This window comes from Phallusia mammillata, chromosome 2 (genome assembly GCF_965637545.1).
Source record: "Phallusia mammillata chromosome 2, kaPhaMamm4.hap1.1, whole genome shotgun sequence".
NCBI classification, from domain to species: domain Eukaryota; kingdom Metazoa; phylum Chordata; class Ascidiacea; order Phlebobranchia; family Ascidiidae; genus Phallusia; species Phallusia mammillata.
In genome coordinates this window covers 18,161,283-18,180,446 of record NC_137253.1, presented here as the reverse complement: position 1 = coordinate 18,180,446, position 19,164 = coordinate 18,161,283, and the positions used below count along the sequence as shown (strand labels likewise).

The window sequence follows — 19,164 nt, the reverse complement described above, 5'->3', positions numbered from 1 at the left end:
TACATCGGCTGCCTGTAGTAACAAATATGTTGATAAATGCTGGATAAAGCTAGGGATCCTCTCATGACAAATGTGGATAGTAATGAAATTGGATGGAGTACATATAATTTGGCAGCACATAAGAAAACCACAATTATGGTTGAATCATCAGTTACAAAAGACCATTGATTGTTGATCAGTACACTTTAAAATCAAATTTTTGGAACAATTTTTTGCAGCTTCGGAACCAAATCTCAAAGTAAAATCAAGATTAAAGCAAAAATTATCATCAGACCAAAGATGTTCGCCATTGCTAATGCGCAGAAATGAAATAAAAACAGATATTGCAAATCGCATCAAGAAAAAGTTGTCTTCTGAAAAAAGTTTGTATTTTGTTTGCCGTTTTGTATTATAGTACCTCGGAAAATTACAGGACTCATTGTCTATTATTTTAGCTGATAACAGTGGAAATGTTGGATCTATGTCCTTGAGTGATATGATGCCACACACTCATAAAGATTCACCTTTTTTGGTAGTAAGTAGGAAACATCTTTAAAATTACAAAAATGTTAAATGAATATTTGTTTTATCTAATTTATTTGGCTCCCCTGGTTTTGATTATGGATATCCTTCCCTGTTTGTTTCCACATTTAGTGGTTGGCACACACATAGTACAAAGGTATATGTTTACCCTAAGCATAACAAATTTATCTGTTTAATGCCGTTTATGCCCTGCAAAGTTCTGCTGTGAGCCTTGAAAGGTTTTGACAGTTTAGGACATAAACATGTTGTGAAAAAGATCGATTTATACATCAACGTGTGCATAAATGCGCCCCGACACATGCCCCGTTGTAAACAGCGATAAAAATCGTATTAGTGCGAATATTTTTTACAACTGGGGTGCATTTGAAAGCTTATGCATATTGGCTTCAATTTATTCGAAAAAATGATATGTTAGTATTTGAAAAAAATTAGAAGAAAGTCAAAATTCAGAAAAAACGCATTTTTTTTCTATGTTTTGTTTTACAGCCATTTTTTGTTATTTTACACTTGGTTGATTCACAGACAGCTGTTTGGAGTTTATTTCAGGGCTGTGTAAGCGTGTTGCGGCGATCTTTGTTTACAATTTGGTGTGTGTTCAGCTGAATTGGGCTTGAAAGTGGGTAGTTTGGGGCAGTAAGGGGCAGTAAATTTGCCTTGGTTTGCTTGAATATACTGCTGTATCAGCCAGTTTAGCTTTACTATTCGTGGTGACAGCAGTTATTTATCAAGAAAACAACTGTTGTAGAAGCATTTTGACTTTGTGGTTGCCGACCTATATTTTGATTATATCTGGCCCTCAACTGCATTTACATTGTCAAATGATAGGAGGATTTGGCCTCATGAATGGACAACAAATACAGAAGAATCAGTGCAAAGTACCTTGGGAGTGCTTGGAATTGTGTTTTTTCTGCTAACTTCTGTGAACTGTGTTGTCAAACTTGCACATGTTGTGGTGTAATGATACATAATAAACTTCCAATGTACAAACACTTGTGAATGAATTATGTGTGTACAGGTATTTAGTAAACTATAGAATAAGTCCGTAAATTGTCAAGATTGCCAATAATTCTTATTGAAAACAAGTTTCATACGCTCAAAAACATTTATTTTATCCTTTACTACAGAAACATAAAAAACTAAAATTGATTATTATGACGTCATTAGGCTAATTAATGACGTCATCGAAAAACACACATGAAGTTTTGTAAGGAATTGTTTGTAAAACAACTTGGAACTAATAATTGTAACGAAAAACATCAACAAACTGCAATTTTATGGAAAAATATATTTGAAATGACGTCATTTCATATGTGAAGAAATTTTTTTTATCTTTAAGTTGTAGAAAATGTTATATCCAACAACTTTCCCAGAGAAAGTTTTTGACTATATTCTATCGATTTTGCATAAAACCTTGAAGAGCAAGAGCATGTCTAAACATTAATTTTTGTCAAAAAATATTCCGCAGTTAAAGGGTAAAGGAGCCATTTTTGTAGTTTATTAAAAAGGTATTAGAAATCAATTTCATGTTTGTTTTTTCCAGATGGATCCTAATGATATCCATGAGGAAAACAGCCCATGTGATTTGTATTCTTCACCATCATTGCCAAATATTTCGCTTGCTCTTTCCCAAAAGCAACCTGTAAGTAAAACAGCGTGACTATTGGGTGTCCAACCGTCTAGCAAAATTTGCTGTTAATTCCAGCAAGGTTACTAAATAGGCAATCTAAATCCTAGGCAAAAATATCCCCAAGTACCATGGATTAGGCATCTCCTTTGTTAGTTTAAAAAGAAAATGTCACTTCCAACCAATACCCCGCTGATGATAGTGCTTTTTATTATGGTTCCTCCTTCTAAAGCAGTGGTTCCCAACCTGGGGTTCGCGGACCCCCAAGGGGTCCGTGAGATGGCTTCAGGGGGTCTGTGGTGGCAAACATTTTTAGTACCATAAACCAACAGTAAAATATTTGTAAGTTTTCGAAGCGTGTTTACAATCCTGCATACACGTGCAGACTGTTTATCAAACCTTCGGGTCAACAAAAATACTTTTTTGTGATTGTTATATCCATTGTGACATCACAACACACATTAACAATGGAAATTATAGTGCTTTGTTTCAATCTTGTACGCAAGAAAATCTATCTCTTTGTTGCTACAGTACAGAACTTCAATGAGATTTAAGGCTTATTGTGAAATTTGATTAAAATGCTACCCAAAAAGTATAATAACGTATAATGCAAGAAACGAAAAACAGAGAGAGACTTACGGAAAATTGGGGGTCCGTAGACATATAAAATTAATAAAAGGGGTCCGTGACTACAAAAAGGTTGGGAACCACTGTTCTAAAGGTTTCATACTCTAAAAATGGTTGTAAACTCCTTAAATGCTACTTTGGTTTCATGTATGCTGGGTGCACCATGTTGATTAACATTAAGATGAAAAGGCGAAAAAAGCTTCTCCGAAAACCACTTAAAACAGTCATTGTCAAGTTTGCCGCCGCTTGTGGGGAGTCACTGAAGGGGTATGCCAGATCTGACGTTAATTTACTCATCCTTTTTATTTTTTTATTATAAGAACACCTAGGGCAAAAATGCAAAGTTAAAGTTCCTCTGCCAAAAAATGCAATTAATATGTTTTTATCGGATTTGATTGCCAGAGAAACATTTTTTAGTTGTGTATAAATTAGGCAAAACGTTGTTTTTAAAAAACATGCTACAGAAAACATTATCAAAAGGTTTTTAAATAGTCATTTGGCTTCAGCACAGTAAGTGGCTACTGCAATTCAAAAGTATATGTTTCGCAAAGTTGTTACACATTTGCTGCAAAATGGCTTATGTAAGTGTCTACAATACTATTTGGGTTTTTTGTTTGATGCTGTACTAATTTGTCATTACTAATCTAAAAATGAACATCAATGTTTCTAGTTGCAAATACACACTGTGGGACCTTTTTTTTCTACAAAAACAATTATGTTAGTAAGCTAAATGTACAATGAATGTATAAATTTACAATATTTAAAAAAGCCACTTTTCTAGTTAAAACTTCAGGTTTTCTAAGTATTTTTGCATTTCCAGGATGCCATTTTTTGTCAGGTTTTCTAAGTATTTTTGCATTTCCAGGATGCCATTATTTTTTCTCATCGGAAAGATGACTTAAATCGATCTGTTGGTCGAACAACCTCCCTTCCAGGAGCAACTGGGCATCCATCAGCAAAACTAGATCAATGGTTTTTTCAACAAGGTACTAGCCACTAACATATAAATTCTTTTTATATTTTACTAGTTTGTGTGTAGAACCCCATCAGTTACCGCACTAGCCCAAATTGGTGAGTTTTTTAAACAATATTGGAATTAGCTGAAAATCTGATCATTTATAGAATATGCCATTTATAGGTGTTGATTATTGTGTTTCACCCTCAAATAAAGCAAAAAGGTCACACATAGTGAAATGATGTCGGACGCAATCATGCATATCAATAATAAATCATGCGTAAAATAATATATATGATGCTAATGTTACTGTTACAGCAATAAATGATGCGGTAACAAAAGTAAATATACAACTAGAAGGGTGGCTTAGCACATATTTCCCTTGCATATACACTATAACCTATTTTAAAACATAAATATATTTCCTATGCTTATTTTGTATTGGGTCCCATATTAGCCATCGTCTTTTATAACTTTAGTCGTTTCTGCAGGCAAAAACTCATGGGTCCCCACACATGCAAAGTTGAAAATAATGCAATTCAAGAGATAACCATGAGAAAGTCGGGTGTTGTAAGGTAAAACACAGTGATCGGCACTGGGCTTCAATAATAATACTATGTAGAATACAAACTATAAAATTAGATTCACCCCAGATATTGTTTAAAGTATGTCCTATTTAATGTTTTAAAAAACTGACCCATTTTAGGGGGCTAGTAGGGTAACTAATTGGGTTCGACACACAAACTAAAAAATATATAAAACTGCAATGACTCAATCAATAGTACTGCAAAATTTCATCCCAATCCGCCAATGTTTAAAATTTCGACCACTAGAGGTGTTTTGAGCAACAACCGTTAATGTTTCTGACGTCATAGGGCTGTTAAAAAGCCCCTAGCTGCCATGGCGGAAAAACGACCACCAAGCAACCCACCAACGAGCAACATGCAACTGGTTGCCCTTTTAACACTATTGCACCAAAGAAATCTTTCGTTTGTGGTGCCCAGTAACATACCAATACGTTTTACACTTTAGGGGCTTGTGGGGTAAATGATAGGACTACAGGGTTGAACACAACAATCGACACTTATAAATGGCATACTATACAAGAAATCCAAATTTCACCCAATTCTAAAACTGTTTAAAAACTCACCCATTTTAGGGGGCTAGCGGGGTAAATACTGGGGTTATCAACAAAAACAAAGTGGGGTGCACATCTTCATGAATATATCTACCATCTGTGTAAATTTCAGCCAAATCCATCAAACATTTGATGGAAAAAACGAGTCGGACAAACTTTGGGTAAAAATACCCATTTTAGGGGGCTAGCGGGGTAAATACTGGGGTTATCAACAAAAACAAAGTGGGATGCACATCTTCATGAATATATCTACCATCTGTGTAAATTTCAGCCAAATCCATCAAACATTTGATGGAAAAAACGAGTCGGACAAACACTGGGTACAAACACCCATTTTAGGGGGCGAGCGGGGTAAATACTGGGGTTATCAAACAAAGTGGGATGCACATCTACATAACTATATCTACCATCTGTGTAAATTTCAGCCAAATCCATCAAACATTTGATGGAAAAAACGAGTCGGACAAACTTTGGGGGAAAAATACCCATTTTAGGGGGCTAGCAGGGTAAATACTGGGGTTATCAACAAAAACAAAGTGGGATGCACATCTACATAACTATATCTACCATCTGTGTAAATTTCAGCCAAATCCATCAAACATTTGATGGAAAAACGAGTCGGACAAACTTTGGGAAGAAAAAAAAGAAGAAAAAAAAAGAAAAAACAAACAAACAATTTGAGTAAAATCAATATGTGTCCCCTTCAGGGAAAGGGACCCATAATAACACAAAACCTCCCTTTTGACTCTTTTTGTCACGAAAAAGAGTAAACAAATAATAACTACAACTAGGGAGTATACTTGTGATTGCGAAGATTATAACCGCCAGTGGAGCTAGAACAGTGGTTCCCAACCTTTTTGTAGTCATGGACCCCTTTTATAAATTTTATGCGCCTGCGGCCCAACGTAATTATGGGTCCCCTTCCCTGTAGGGGACACATATTGATTTTACTCAAATTTGTTGTTGTTTTTTTCTTTTTTTTTTCTTCCCAAAGTTTGTCTGACTCGTTTTTCCATCAAATGTTTGATGGATTTGGCTGAAACTTACACAGATGGTAGATATAGATATGTAGATATGCATCCCACTCGTTTTTGTTGATAACCCCAGTATTTATCCTGCTAGCCCCCTAAAATGGGTGAGTTTGTAAACAGTGTCAGAATTGCCTGAAATTTGGATAGCTTGTAGAGTATGCCATTTATAGGTGTCGATTGTTGTGTCAGCCCTGTAGCCCGAACATTAACTAACCCCACAAGTCCCCAAAGTGCAAAACGTATTTGTATGTTACTGGGCACCACAAATGAAAGATTTCTGTGGCGCAATAGTGTTACAAGGGCAAGCAGTTGTATGTTACTCGTTTGTGACTTTGTTGATTGCTTGGTGAACGTTTTTGGGCCATGGCAGTTAGGGGGTTGTTAATAGCCCTATGACGTCAAAAGCATTAACGGTTATTGCTCAAAACACCTCTAGTGGTCGAAATTTTAAACATGGGCAGATTGGGCTGAAATTTTGCGGTACTAATGATCGAGTCATTGTGGTTTCCTACTTTTAAGTTTGTGTGTGTTGAACCTCAATTAGTTACCCTACTAGCCCCCTAAAATGAGTTTTTTAATTTAAATAGTTTGTACTCCATATAGCATATTTAAATATGCACAGTACCAATCACTGTGTTTGACTTAACAATACCAAACTTAGTCATAGTTATCTATTGAAATGCATTATCTACAACTTTGCATGTGTGGGGACCCATGAGTTTTTGCACGCATGAACAACCAAGGTTATGAAAGACAGTGGATGATATGGGACCCAGTATAAAATATGTAACGGAAGTATATTAATCTTTAAAATAGGGTATAGTGTGTGTGCAAGGGCAATATGTGCTAAGCCACCCTTCTAGTTTGACATTTTTGTTGGCAGGTGACAATGGGTATCAAGCAAAACCATCTCTCCCACCTGGACCAATCAGGTCTCATCAACATGCAAGACCACATAAAGCTTTAAGCCGCACACGTTCAGCACCAACTACTGCGTCATCACAACTCCAGCATCACATTTTACAGGTCTATGACAAATTATTTGTACAAGATATGTTGCCATAACTCAGTGTTATTGTTGTGCTTTGTCTAACATTGCTATGTTTGCAATTTGGTCAACAACAAGGCTTTCACACTTCCACACAAATTTACATCTAGAAAACGTTTATAGTAGTACAGTATAACTTTTTAGGGCTAATTTTTTTTAGAATAATTGTAAAACTGTCTCATTAAGTTTGTCTGCTTGTGTGTTTGTTTTAGCTCTTTAGAACAGGTCTTTATCGAATAATTTTGTTAAGATAGGAAGTGAAACTTAAACTTTTTTAAATGTTCGATAGATAAATCTACTGTTTTCACTTTACCATTTGATTGTGGTTGACCATTCCACTCAAGCTCACAAATGGCTAAAGTTGAATTATAGCCCTGAGAGTTCAAAAGTATTATGCTTGACCTTTTGCAGTGCATTTGAAGGCATTCTGTAACTTTCATTGAAAACAATATTTTACACATAAATAATCATAATTTGAGAAATCTCAAAGTTTATGATAACAGCCTAAACATTCAGCGACATCTAAAGGTTGCAATGCAGATTACCTTTGCGCACTTTTCAAAAAGTGTGACTATAATTAAATGAGTAAATGTCATTAGACTAGAGGCTCGGAGTAGTGCGAGGAGCAGCTGACTGAGCCAAAATATTTATGATTGACTTAAACCCTATTCTAAAAATAATATTGCATCAAAATATAGGTGAAACACATGTGCAAGGCCCAATTTGGCTTGTCACAACTTTTTTGTATCTAGAAAAATTTTTCTTTTTTTAGAAAAAACAGCAACGCATGTTACAACAACAGCATGAACAGCAGAGAAGAAAAACTTCTATGATCCAAATGGACATAGCGCAACATTTAAATGACGAAAAAAAACACCAAATTAATAACAACAGGTTACAAATTACATTTCCAATCTTTATTGAAACTTTCAGGACTATTTGCGCCTTACTCTAGGCAGTTTAGAAGTTAATTTTATGTTATGTTCTGTGGTTTAAGCTTGGGCCTAGATAAGAATATGATATATCTTGACTGTTAAAAAGATTGAGATATCCAAAAATTATCATGCCTTGCTAATGCCACTAACACTTTGCAATTACGAATGTTTAAAAATACAACACAATTATGTTATAAATGGTAGAAAAAATATGTAACAAGTGGAACTTGAATATTAAATAAATAAACTTTGTAAACATAGTAAACAGAACATGTGAAAATCAACAAATAATTGTATTCCATGGGTCGGCAACCTTTTAAGTGACGCATGCCAATTTACTTGTTAATATGGGTCCCCTTCCCTGAAGGGGGCACATATTGATTTTACTCGATTTTTTTTTCTTTCCAAATGAAATTTGGACAGTTTGTTCATTGTGCCATTTTAGGGCATCGTTTGTTGTGTTTTACCCTGTAGCCCCAATATTTACCCCACTAGACCCCAAAAATGGGTGATTTTTTAAACAATGTCCGATTTGGATGAAATTTGGACAGTTTGTTCATTGTTCCATTTTAGGGCGTCGATTATTGTGTTTCACCATGTAGCCCAATATTTACTGCTTAAGCCACCTATTGTTTATAAAACGTCCGATATGGATGATTTTTTGATAGTTTTTTGAATTTGGCATTTGTAGCTGTCGAATATTGTGTTTCACCCTGCAGCCCTAATATTTACCCTACCAACCCCCCAAAATGGGCGAATTAATCAACAATACATTTTGACAGTTTGTATAATATGCCATTTTGAGATGTCAGTGTTTTATGCTATTTAGGCACACAAACTTATAACAATGTCTCAATTGCATGAGATTTGGACAGTTTGTACTTTACATAACTTGTTTTTTAAGTAACACTACCTATCACTGTGTTTGACTTTATAGCACCGTTTCTTATGGTTGTCTGTTTACAACTTTGCGGTTTTGGGGACCCATGAGTTTCTGCCTGCAGAAACAAATCAAGATTATAAAAAATGTTGGCTAATATGGGACCCAATATAAATAAATATAGAGAATATATTACAGTTTGCAGAATAGGTTGTAGTGTATATGCTATAGTAAAATGTGCTAAGCCACCCTTCTAGTGTTTTTATTGCATTGTCCAGGAATATATTTATTGTACATGGTTGCCGATATAAGTTTGTCAGTTTATTGCTTACCTAATATTTTCAAAAACTTTAGACCCGAACACCCTGATGAAGTACAGATGAAAAAAGTGCGTCATAAAGTTCCTCAATTTCCTCTTTTTTTAAATCCAAACTTACCTGCATCCTACATACATCAACATTTACCACAACTTGATGAACCAACAATACCACAAGATTTGTGTCATTTGGTTGGCCCTGAAGTACCAAGTTTTACAGTGAGTAAAATGTATGGAATTTAAGCTGTTAAAAATGAAGACGATTTTATCGTTTCTCATCAACAGTGGATGATGAAATCAGTTGTGTTAGTTACAGTTTGTTATGGTTTCATACATGAGATGTGATTAAAATTCGATATACTTCGCTTTTTGTGTGTCAGGCAAAAGGTTGTTGCTGAACATAAAGGTAAAAAATAAACTGGACACAAACCATGATAAATGGTCATTGTCAGCGTGACTGCTGCGTGACGAGAGGTCACTGTAGGTCAGGTATTGCAAAACTCCGAACGATTTTACATCACAACGTAATTTCTTTATTTTAGGCCAAATAAACTAAAGAAACAATATGTCAGTTTTGTAAAAAAATAGGCAATATGTTATTGTTTAACACTAAGGACTGCATGCTATTGAAAAACATGTCAAAAGGTCATTAGCAGCAACATCAAGTCCAAAGCTATTAGAGAGTTTGCAGTGGATTGGAAGAAGTTTCTACCATTCTTTGTTACTACATTTGTAACGACAATATAATCATTGTTAAAGAATATTGACAAAACACTTAAAGTTTGGTTTGATGCTTTCTACTAATGCGATATAAAAATAACGGAAACATTTTTATAGTTTAATCCAGTGGTCTTCAACCTGTGGGTCGCAACCCCACAACAAAACTCTTACTGGGGTTGCTATACATTCAATTTATTGGCGTTTAAATTTATTACCAAAAAAATAATGTTACACAATTATTGCGCCATGCATGCTATGTGGCACCCCCAGTGTTTCGTTTGTAAACGGCGACACTCGACGTTGCCGGAAATGCACATGCAGTCGTGGTTGGTGCTTGTGGAAGACAGATGTGTTTTACCTGTCAAATTTTATGTGCCCTTTTTTATACTTTTAATAAACATTGCAACAACTCCAGGCCTACACCGAACTACAAAGGCGTGTAACAATAATATGTTTTTTTTTCTAGTTCGCCACCTATGCTCATGTTGTGCAGTACAGCTTGGTACCTGATGCAATAATTAAAAACCGAATAATTGCGACTAGGGTTTCTCAAATTTGCCACTGTGGCTGATCCCGGGCGGGCAAAGTAAATTTATTGTGTTCATGAGTCCGCCGTCGAGCTGCCTGTTATTTTTTTGTTAAATCTTTTTATGGGTTCCCTTCAACTAGATAATTTTAGTTTTCAGCAAATTAGAGCAAAATGGCGATAATTCTGATTCAAATCTAATTTAGAAATATCAGGTTAACTCTAATTATGGGTCCCCTTCCTGAAGGGTACACATATTGTTTTTGTCCGTATTTTTTTCTTTTTTCTGTCTAATGCTGGTTTGTAACGCTTGATTGGTCAAGAAAAACATACTTTAAATTTATTCAAATTTGGAAACCTGTTAGTTATCAATCGGAATTTGACCCTCCTGAAGTTTAACCCTGAATGACCCAGTGGTTCACCCAGAGGGCCCCAAAACGTAATTTTTCAACTGCTGGTGTGTAACGCTCGTTTGGCCAAGGAAGAGTGATATTAATTTGTTCAAATTTACATAGATGTTAGCAATTGATCCAAATTTAATCCTCCTGAAGTTCCTGAAGGGACCCCAAATGACCAAGCAGTTCACCCAAATCCCCCCCAAACTTAAATTTCTTAAAATTCTTAAATTTTCTTAAATAATCTAGGAGTTTCAAGCTATGTTGGTTGGTGCAATGTAAGGTATTGTAAAGAATTTTCCAACTTTTTATTGGATTCACTTCTAAAACCCCTAAATAATTGGTTTTAGTTTTAGGCCAGAAATGCAAGCCCTAATGTGCTGCAATGTTAAACAATAGGTTACTCATTTGTTATTTAAAATATGAGTCAAATCTATCAAGTGGTTATCCGTAGGCTTACACCCCCAAATATATGTTAAAACGTTTACTAACTCTTCTGATGGAATCAGAACAGGTTTTGGACATAAAAAGCCCAGCTAAGCAATCGTATTGTTGGTATGTAGAAACTTAACGGCGCCAGGGAACGCTATGTGCGGATTAAAAATCATAATTCAACAAACAAAGGGCTATTAAGGAAAAAAAATGTTGAAACTTAGTTAAAAGTTTAAATAGTTGGACTCATTCATTTTCCACCTTGTGAAAACAACACGTACCTCCATGTCGAAAAAAGCCCAATTGGGCGCAAAAAGCGCAAACCTGCCCACTGAAAAAGTGAGTATCTCGGCCTCGCGCATAACTGGACGTGCTATCAGGCAGTCGTTTTGCACTGTGCAATTAAGATATGTTTGTAGATCATTTAAAATTGTTAGTTATGCAATTGTTGTATCACACTGTTTTGCGTCTTATGGCCGTTAACAACAGGCCCCTCCTGCCGCGATCGGCGCCATATCTATAGTGACACATGGAAAAAAATGCCTCTGCTTAACGCATGAACGCAGTCGTCACTTGACCATTTTCTCACTGGTTGGAATTAAGATGTTACGATGTTAGTTATATTGCGCTGTAAACGTTAATGTAGGTCAAGTTATTTGTGTTTCGAAACAGAGCGACAACGCAGCACGATTTGTTACACCTGTGTAACGTGACTTCTCAAACTAAAAGCGTTAATAAAACTGTTTCAGAACAGGTTTTGGACATAAAAAGCCCAGCTAAGCAATCGTATTGTTAGAATGTAGAAACTTAATGGCGCCAGGGAACGCTATGTGCAGATTAAAATTCATAATTCTATTCCAGTTTAACAATGATTGTGCCCTATTTTTACTGTTACCAAATCGCACATGCATATGTGTGGGGACCCATTAGATTATGCCTGCAGAAGCAATTATGTTATAAAGTGCCAGGAAAAACATAGGGACCCAATGAAATGTAGGTGCCAAATATATATCCATTATAAATATAGTAAATGGTATATGTGATACATCGTTAAATATGATGTAGTATATATAAACTGGCAATATATAGGAAAACCACTATTCTAGTTTTACTTTGAACAACCTTAATGGCAAGCTGTTGTTGATTAACATCAACATCAAAAAAATTAAACGGTTATGTCAGCTTGGCCACCACACAATGAGAGGTCACTGTAGGTCAACTTGTAGGTAACGCAAAACACATTGAAGAAAGATTTGTTTGTCACAACATAGCTTCTTTATTTTTGACATATAAACTTGAGAAACAAGATTTGAGTTACATATAAATTAGGTAAAACATTCTCGTTGAACACAAAGAATGGCGAAAGGCTACTGCAGGTCACTAGTATATGTTTTGCAAGATGAAGTTAAGTCATTGTCTATAATACTGTCTGGCTTTTTGCCTGAAAAACGATTATGTTAGTAGGTCAGATGGTATTTTCACAAATCAGAAAATGAAAATATGTGAGAAAGCCACCTTCCTTGTTAACTGTGATATTTAACAAAAATAGTATTAATAAACGTCAACTGCAATATTGGCAGGTTTTTTAAATAAAATAGTGGATTAGCTTACTATCTATCATTATTACAATCAACTCTTGTTTTAGAGCAATAACACTGTATATATTTTTTTACAAAAAGTGTATTTTTCTACACTGGGGCTGCTTGATTAAGTTGTGTTAAAAATGTAAAAAAAAACTGTTTTTAAATGTAGCAAAACTTCTATAAATCTGAGATTATTACAATCTGATACATGCACTATCTTAACTGAAATAGTTGGGTTATATAACAAGATAGTGCCTGAGTTTTTGTGAAATAAACAAAATATTTTTAGGCTGCTGAATTGAGTAAAAGATCTGTGCTTCCAACTGTTGCTGCCCACAGACCATTGATGAGGACACAAAGTTCACCAGCTTCTTCTTTTTTAAAGAAACTTGAAGTAAAAAAGGTGCCTTAAATGTATAAAATTGTTGTATTTGTGGGTACACATACTTTATTTTGTTCATGATTGGTTTGTTGAATGGCATTACTGGCTTTTAACCATTTGTCATGTTGAATGTAGCATGATCACTGTAAAAAATTTTGCCAATTCGCATATATAGTTGTTCGGACCTATTCACTTCAGTTGTGTTGCTAAAAGTCAATAAGGATATGGACCAACTTGAAATATATATCCATTGTAGGTATGACAAATGGTATATGGCAAGTCAACAAATAGAGCTTACAAAACAGTAATTTTTAAAATATATAGGAAAGCTTTCTAGTTTACTTCTTACATTGCAACTTTTGTCTACCAATAACAACCCTTTTTTCCTTGTCTTAGGATTATCGATTTACAACAGGAATTGCATACAGTGCTGTTATGCTAAAACATGGATGTGCTTGTGGGGATGATCATATTGAAAACTCTGGTCGCTTGGAGGCTATCTGGAAGCGATTAAAAAAGTGTGGAATTTTGTCAGAGAAGGTTTTAAACCATGAAGGACAATGTGAATTAATTGATGCAAGAAAAGCCACCACAGATGAACTGCAACTTGTCCACACACAAGAGCACACATTACGCTATGGGACTACATCTTTAGCAAGAAAAGAATTAGGTATGTAAATGATAAACAAATTTTGCACTGTTATACAAAAACCTATTGTTTGTATCAAACATATTTGATAGGCCAAAATGAATTTTTTTCAGATTTTAACTGGTGTTATATGTTGTATGATTTCATTTAAACAAACATGATGTTAAAACTGTTTGCCAGTTTTGTGCAAAACCTACTCCACAATCAAACTGGAGCAAACTTCATGAAGTTATATTGTTTTGATTTATAATTATAGCTCTCCTTCCGTAGGCACACATTTTGTTTTTACTGTACTCTTTACCCTCTTTTTCTATCAAATGTTTGATGGTTTTAAAAATTTTCACAGATGGTATTAGTGATGGGGCGATATCAGAATTTGTAGTACCTATACCAAGTATGAGTACCACATGTATATACCTCCGATACTGGTTACCGAGTACTTAAATATATTGTTGTACTTAGTTGTATACCACTAGCTAATTTATCTGTTATGGCAAGGGTACATGCACGCACATTGACATGCAGAAGCATGTAGTAAAATGTGATTTCCACGCGATATCGAAAAAATATGCGCAACCTGGCATATCTTTTTCCCAATTTTGTGCTGTCTGAAGCAAATATTTGCAAACATTTGGTATCGTACATTGGTATCAAATGAGTACGAGTATCGATACTACTGAAATCATTTGATACCGAGTACAGGGTACTCGTCCCATCATTAGTAGCTATGGTTATGTAGATGTGCTATTAGTGTGGTTTGACTTGATAGCCCAAACGTTTATCCCACCGGCACCTGACAACTGGTGAACTTTTAACCATGTCGGAAGTGAATGGAATTTGGATGATTTGCCATTTGTAGGTGTTGATTGTTGTGTTTTACCTTGTATACCTAACATTTACTATTGACTCGTTCACTTTAACCCAAGTAAACTCAAGTAACGTAAAAAATAAACAAATTTTTTCTGAATTGTTAAACTTCGTTATGGAAGCACAAAAAATGGGTAAAGCTTTAAACAATGTCCAATTAAGATGAAATTGAGACAGTTTGATGTTACGATGTTAGTTATATTGCACTCTAAAATGGTGCGTAAATATGGCACAGTTTCTGTAAAATGGAATATATAAGAAAACCACTATTCCAGTTTAAAAATGACTGTGCTTTATTTTTACTGTTACCAAATCGCGCATGCACATGTGCGGGGACCCATTAGATTATGCTTGCAGAAACAATTATGTTATAAAGTGCCAGGAAAAATATAGGGACCCAATGAAATGTAGGTGCCAAATATATATCCAATATAAATATAGTAAATGGTATATGGGATACATCGTTAAATATGATATAGTATACATAAACTGGCAGTATATAGGAAAACCACTATTCTAGTTATGAATTTTTTAACTTTAAAAGGATTTCACCTATTTTTCACCCCTTAAACTTCAAAATGATTGGTTTAATTTTAGGCCAGAAATACTAGCCCTAATGTGCTGAAGTTTTAAACAATTGTTTGCAGTAGGTTACTTGTTTAGTATTTAAAAGTTTGCCTTAATCGGCCAAATAATAACCTTTGCAGCCTATAATATGTGTACACTGTCAGGCTGACAGAAGTCCCAAGGGAGTAATTCACTGGTTTAGCGGGATTGCTCAGCTTGGCGTCGGTCAGTCGTTTTGGTGATTAGAAATCCGTTGTATTTGCGCAGCAATGCCATGTTGTTTTATTAAGTTATCACACGCATTTTCAGTTTTGGTAAAAGTTTCACACCTAAGACAAGATTTAACTTAATAAACGTGCTTCGGTGTCGTATATATGTCAAGCAAAACGTTGTTGATCAACATAAAGATGAAAAAATAAACTTGACTTTTCGAAAGATAAATGGTTTTTAAATTTTCGTTGTCAGCTTGGCCACGGCGTGACCACTGGTATCTAAAGGTCAACTTGTAGGTATTAGAAACACAGTTAAGAACGATTTTTCGTCATAATGTAGCTTGTTTATTTTTGACAAATCAATTCAAGAATCAATACTTTAGTCATGTATAAAATAAGAAAAGTATTGTATTGTTGAACACTAAGAACTGCATGCTATTGAAAACGGTTTTGAAAGGTCAAACGGTCTTTCGGCGTCTGCGCCGTGAGAGGTTACTACAGGTCAATGGTACTCGTTTTGCGAAAGGCGCTAAATAAAAACAATTTGTTATGTATACCTTTGTAGCAAATGGCTTTTAATTTATGGTGTCTGTAATACAACTGCTAAAGCTTTCTAGGAAAATTGTGTATGAAAACTGACCTTGGATGAAAATATCAAGGTCAAAGCAAGAGATTAAATTGAAAGTATTTTTTTGTTCTTTTTTACTGTTTTTGTATTTATATGACAATAATGATGCAAAAAGAATATGGACAAAACTTTAAGTTGGGTTAATGTTTTTTAACAATTTTTCCTTGAGAATCTATTATTGTCATGCAAACATTTGCTTACCTCAAATCTGCACAAACACATGTGTGGGGACCCATTTATTTTTGTTTTTTAAACAATTGCATGTGTAGATCAAATTGTGTGTATAGTAAATCGGTAAATAAGATATAGAATAAATAAAATGGAAATATATGAGAAAGCTACCTTTCTAGTTTATAATACAACTGTTAAGGTTTTCCAGGAAAATTTGTGTTTAACTTTTTATGGGTCCCCTTGTCCGTATTTTTTTTTCTTTTTTCTGTCTAACGCTGGTTTGTTAAATGCATCTGGTCAAGAAAGAGTGCTTTAAATTTATTCAAATTTGCACAGATGTTAGTTATTGTTCCAAAATTGATCTTCCTGAAGTTTGATCCCAAACGACCCAGTGGTTCAACCACAGCCCCCCCCCCCAAAAAAAAAATTAGAAACGGCTGTACTGACTAAAGTACATAATCTGAAAGTTTCATGGTTTGTTGGTTGGTGCAATGTAAGGTATTCTAAAGAATTTTGAAACTTTTTATTGGATTCACCCATTTTACCCCTTAAACCCCCAGATAATAAGTTTTAGGCCAAAAATACAAGCCCTAATGTGCTGAAATGTTAAACCATTGTTTGCAGTAGGTTTATCATTCAGCACTTAAAATTTTGCCTTAATCGGCCAAATAGTTACTTTTACAGCCCTTAATATGTGTACACTGTCAGTCAGATAGAAGTCTCAACCATAGGCGCCCACTTGCTAAAATCGGCGGGGAGGCAGAATTTCATAACTCGGTAAAGACGAAAATATTTTCAGCCTGGACGTCACCTAACGTCGCAAGTTACACCCTTTGCAGTGTTTCTGTACTTGTATACATAACATTAGCAGCTGATGCCGACCCAACTATGCAGTAATACATTTTTTCTTTCCCCGCAACAATTATTGCAAAGCATGTTTTATTTTTCCACAACAAGGCGCACATGCGTCTAAAAAGCCAATATAATAATCTTTTTTTTTTTACGTTTCTAGGTCGTTTGGTTGGTTTCAACCATGTTTTCTATTTACACAGCAAATTGCATGTAACGCATTTAAGTTTAGTTTTTTTTAAATGAGGAATTACCAAAGTAAAGCCCGCGAAGGTATTTGTTCTAAATATATACCTTGGAAAACAACGAGTTAACCGTTGAAAGTTAATTTGCTACGAAAGTGTTCCCACAACAACATGTGGTCTTAAGTTTACCTAGTTTTACACTTCACAGGACGCATAAAAATGATCCAAAAACAGTTTGTTACATCACATACAAGACTTAAAGTATCAATGCTTTCGTTACTGTGCATATACAGGTGCCTTTCTTTGTTAATTGTGATGACATAAATGAGAAGTTAGTGGTTTATGCCACATAATTTTATTGTTCGACAGTAGTGCTATCTCTTAATAATATTGTAGCTCCTGCTGGTCCCACAAAACCGCTTTGTAGACCACAATTGCGGAACGGCGCTGTGTTTGTGCTTGTAAGCTGTGTGGTCGTCTAATGTCATTTTCATGTTATGCGGCTCACCCTGAAAAAAACTAAAAGCTACCCCCTTTGTAAACGATGTCAATTTGTGTCGATGTTGCTGACCGAGTTTTAGCAAACACTTCTTGCATGTTTTTATCCAATGGCTCATTGCATATAACCAGGGTTGCCATCGACATGGAACTCGAAATATGGACACACGAACAATTGGACTTTCATGTCAAACGAAATAAACGTTTTTGAACAAATCTTTGCATTTATACGAGCCTTGACATATCACTTGTCATATTTTTTGCCAGGAACAATCTGTTTCAACTCCTTGTTCGTAGAAAACACATAGTGCATCTCACGACAGCCCAGGTCTAGGTTTACTTTTAGCAGGGATTTGACTTGTAATTGTTAAAAATAAGACAAAATAAGGACTCATCAAACACGAGGACAGTTCTTAGAAATAAGGACAAAAACTTTTTCTAAGACATTGCCCTTTAAAATAAGGACAAATCTTAGAAATAAGGACGGTATGGCAACCCTGTAACACTTCAAGTATACGTTTGTGACGTAACAATATCGGTTGTTTGATTTTTCAGAAAGGTTTGTCTGTTCAAACCAGACAGTCTTTGACTGTGCAGTAGTACAGAGTTACTACAATACTGTATGTGCATAAATTAACGCAAAACTTGTTTATGACGTAGTCAGCGACACAGATACCTGGGGAGGCGGCGTCTCCCCGCCTCCCCATAAGTGGGCGCCAGTGGTCTCAACTCTCAAGGGAGTACGTCACTTGTTTACGATTAAGGCGGGTGAATGCAGCGGGATTGCTCAGCTTAACGTCCGGACAGACGTTTTACGAGACAGTCGATTCGGTGATTAGAAATCAGCTGTTTTTGCGCAGCTATGCTATGTCGTTTTATTAAGTATCAGGCACATTTTCAGTTGTGGAAAATTGTGTTAAAAACTGACCTTGAACGACAATATCAAGGTCAAAGCATGAGATTAAATTAAAAGTATTTTTCCCATTCTTATGTACTGTTTTTTTGTAATTATATGACAATAATGATGCAAAAAGAATACGGACAAAACTTTTAAAGCTGGGTTATTGCTAAAGTTGGTTAAGTTTTTTCTTAAGAATCTAAAAATAACCAGGACGTTAAATCCGCACAAACGCGCGTGTGGGGACCCATCTGTTTTTGCTTGCAAAAACAATCATATATGTAGATCAAATGATGTGTATAGTAAATTGGTGAATATCGTCTAGAATATATAAAATGGAAGTATATCAGAAAGCCACCTTTCTAGTTTACTATTGTAATTATGGGTCCCCTTCCCTGAAGGGGACACATATTGATTTTACTCAAATTGTTTGTTTGTTTTTTCTTTTTTTTTTCTTTTTTCTTCTCCCCAAAGTTTGTCCGACTCGTTTTTCCATCAAATGTTTGATGGATTTGGATGAAATTCA

At 35.2% G+C, this 19,164-nt stretch overlaps 1 protein-coding gene across 2 annotated transcripts in view; it reads left to right on the top strand.

The window, feature by feature from the left end:
• Positions 1 to 19,164, top strand: part of LOC145212519 (histone deacetylase 5-like) — a 55,428-nt gene that overhangs the window by 20,827 nt on the left and 15,437 nt on the right. For both annotated transcript variants that reach the window (XM_080080666.1, XM_080080665.1), the window contains exons 7-15: positions 219 to 362; positions 435 to 514; positions 2,063 to 2,161; positions 3,639 to 3,759; positions 6,781 to 6,923; positions 7,718 to 7,839; positions 9,115 to 9,295; positions 13,022 to 13,135; positions 13,511 to 13,784. In XM_080080666.1, coding sequence (XP_079936792.1) covers positions 219 to 362; positions 435 to 514; positions 2,063 to 2,161; positions 3,639 to 3,759; positions 6,781 to 6,923; positions 7,718 to 7,839; positions 9,115 to 9,295; positions 13,022 to 13,135; positions 13,511 to 13,784 — 1,278 coding nt within the window. The remainder of the gene's footprint in view (positions 1 to 218; positions 363 to 434; positions 515 to 2,062; positions 2,162 to 3,638; positions 3,760 to 6,780; positions 6,924 to 7,717; positions 7,840 to 9,114; positions 9,296 to 13,021; positions 13,136 to 13,510; positions 13,785 to 19,164) is intronic.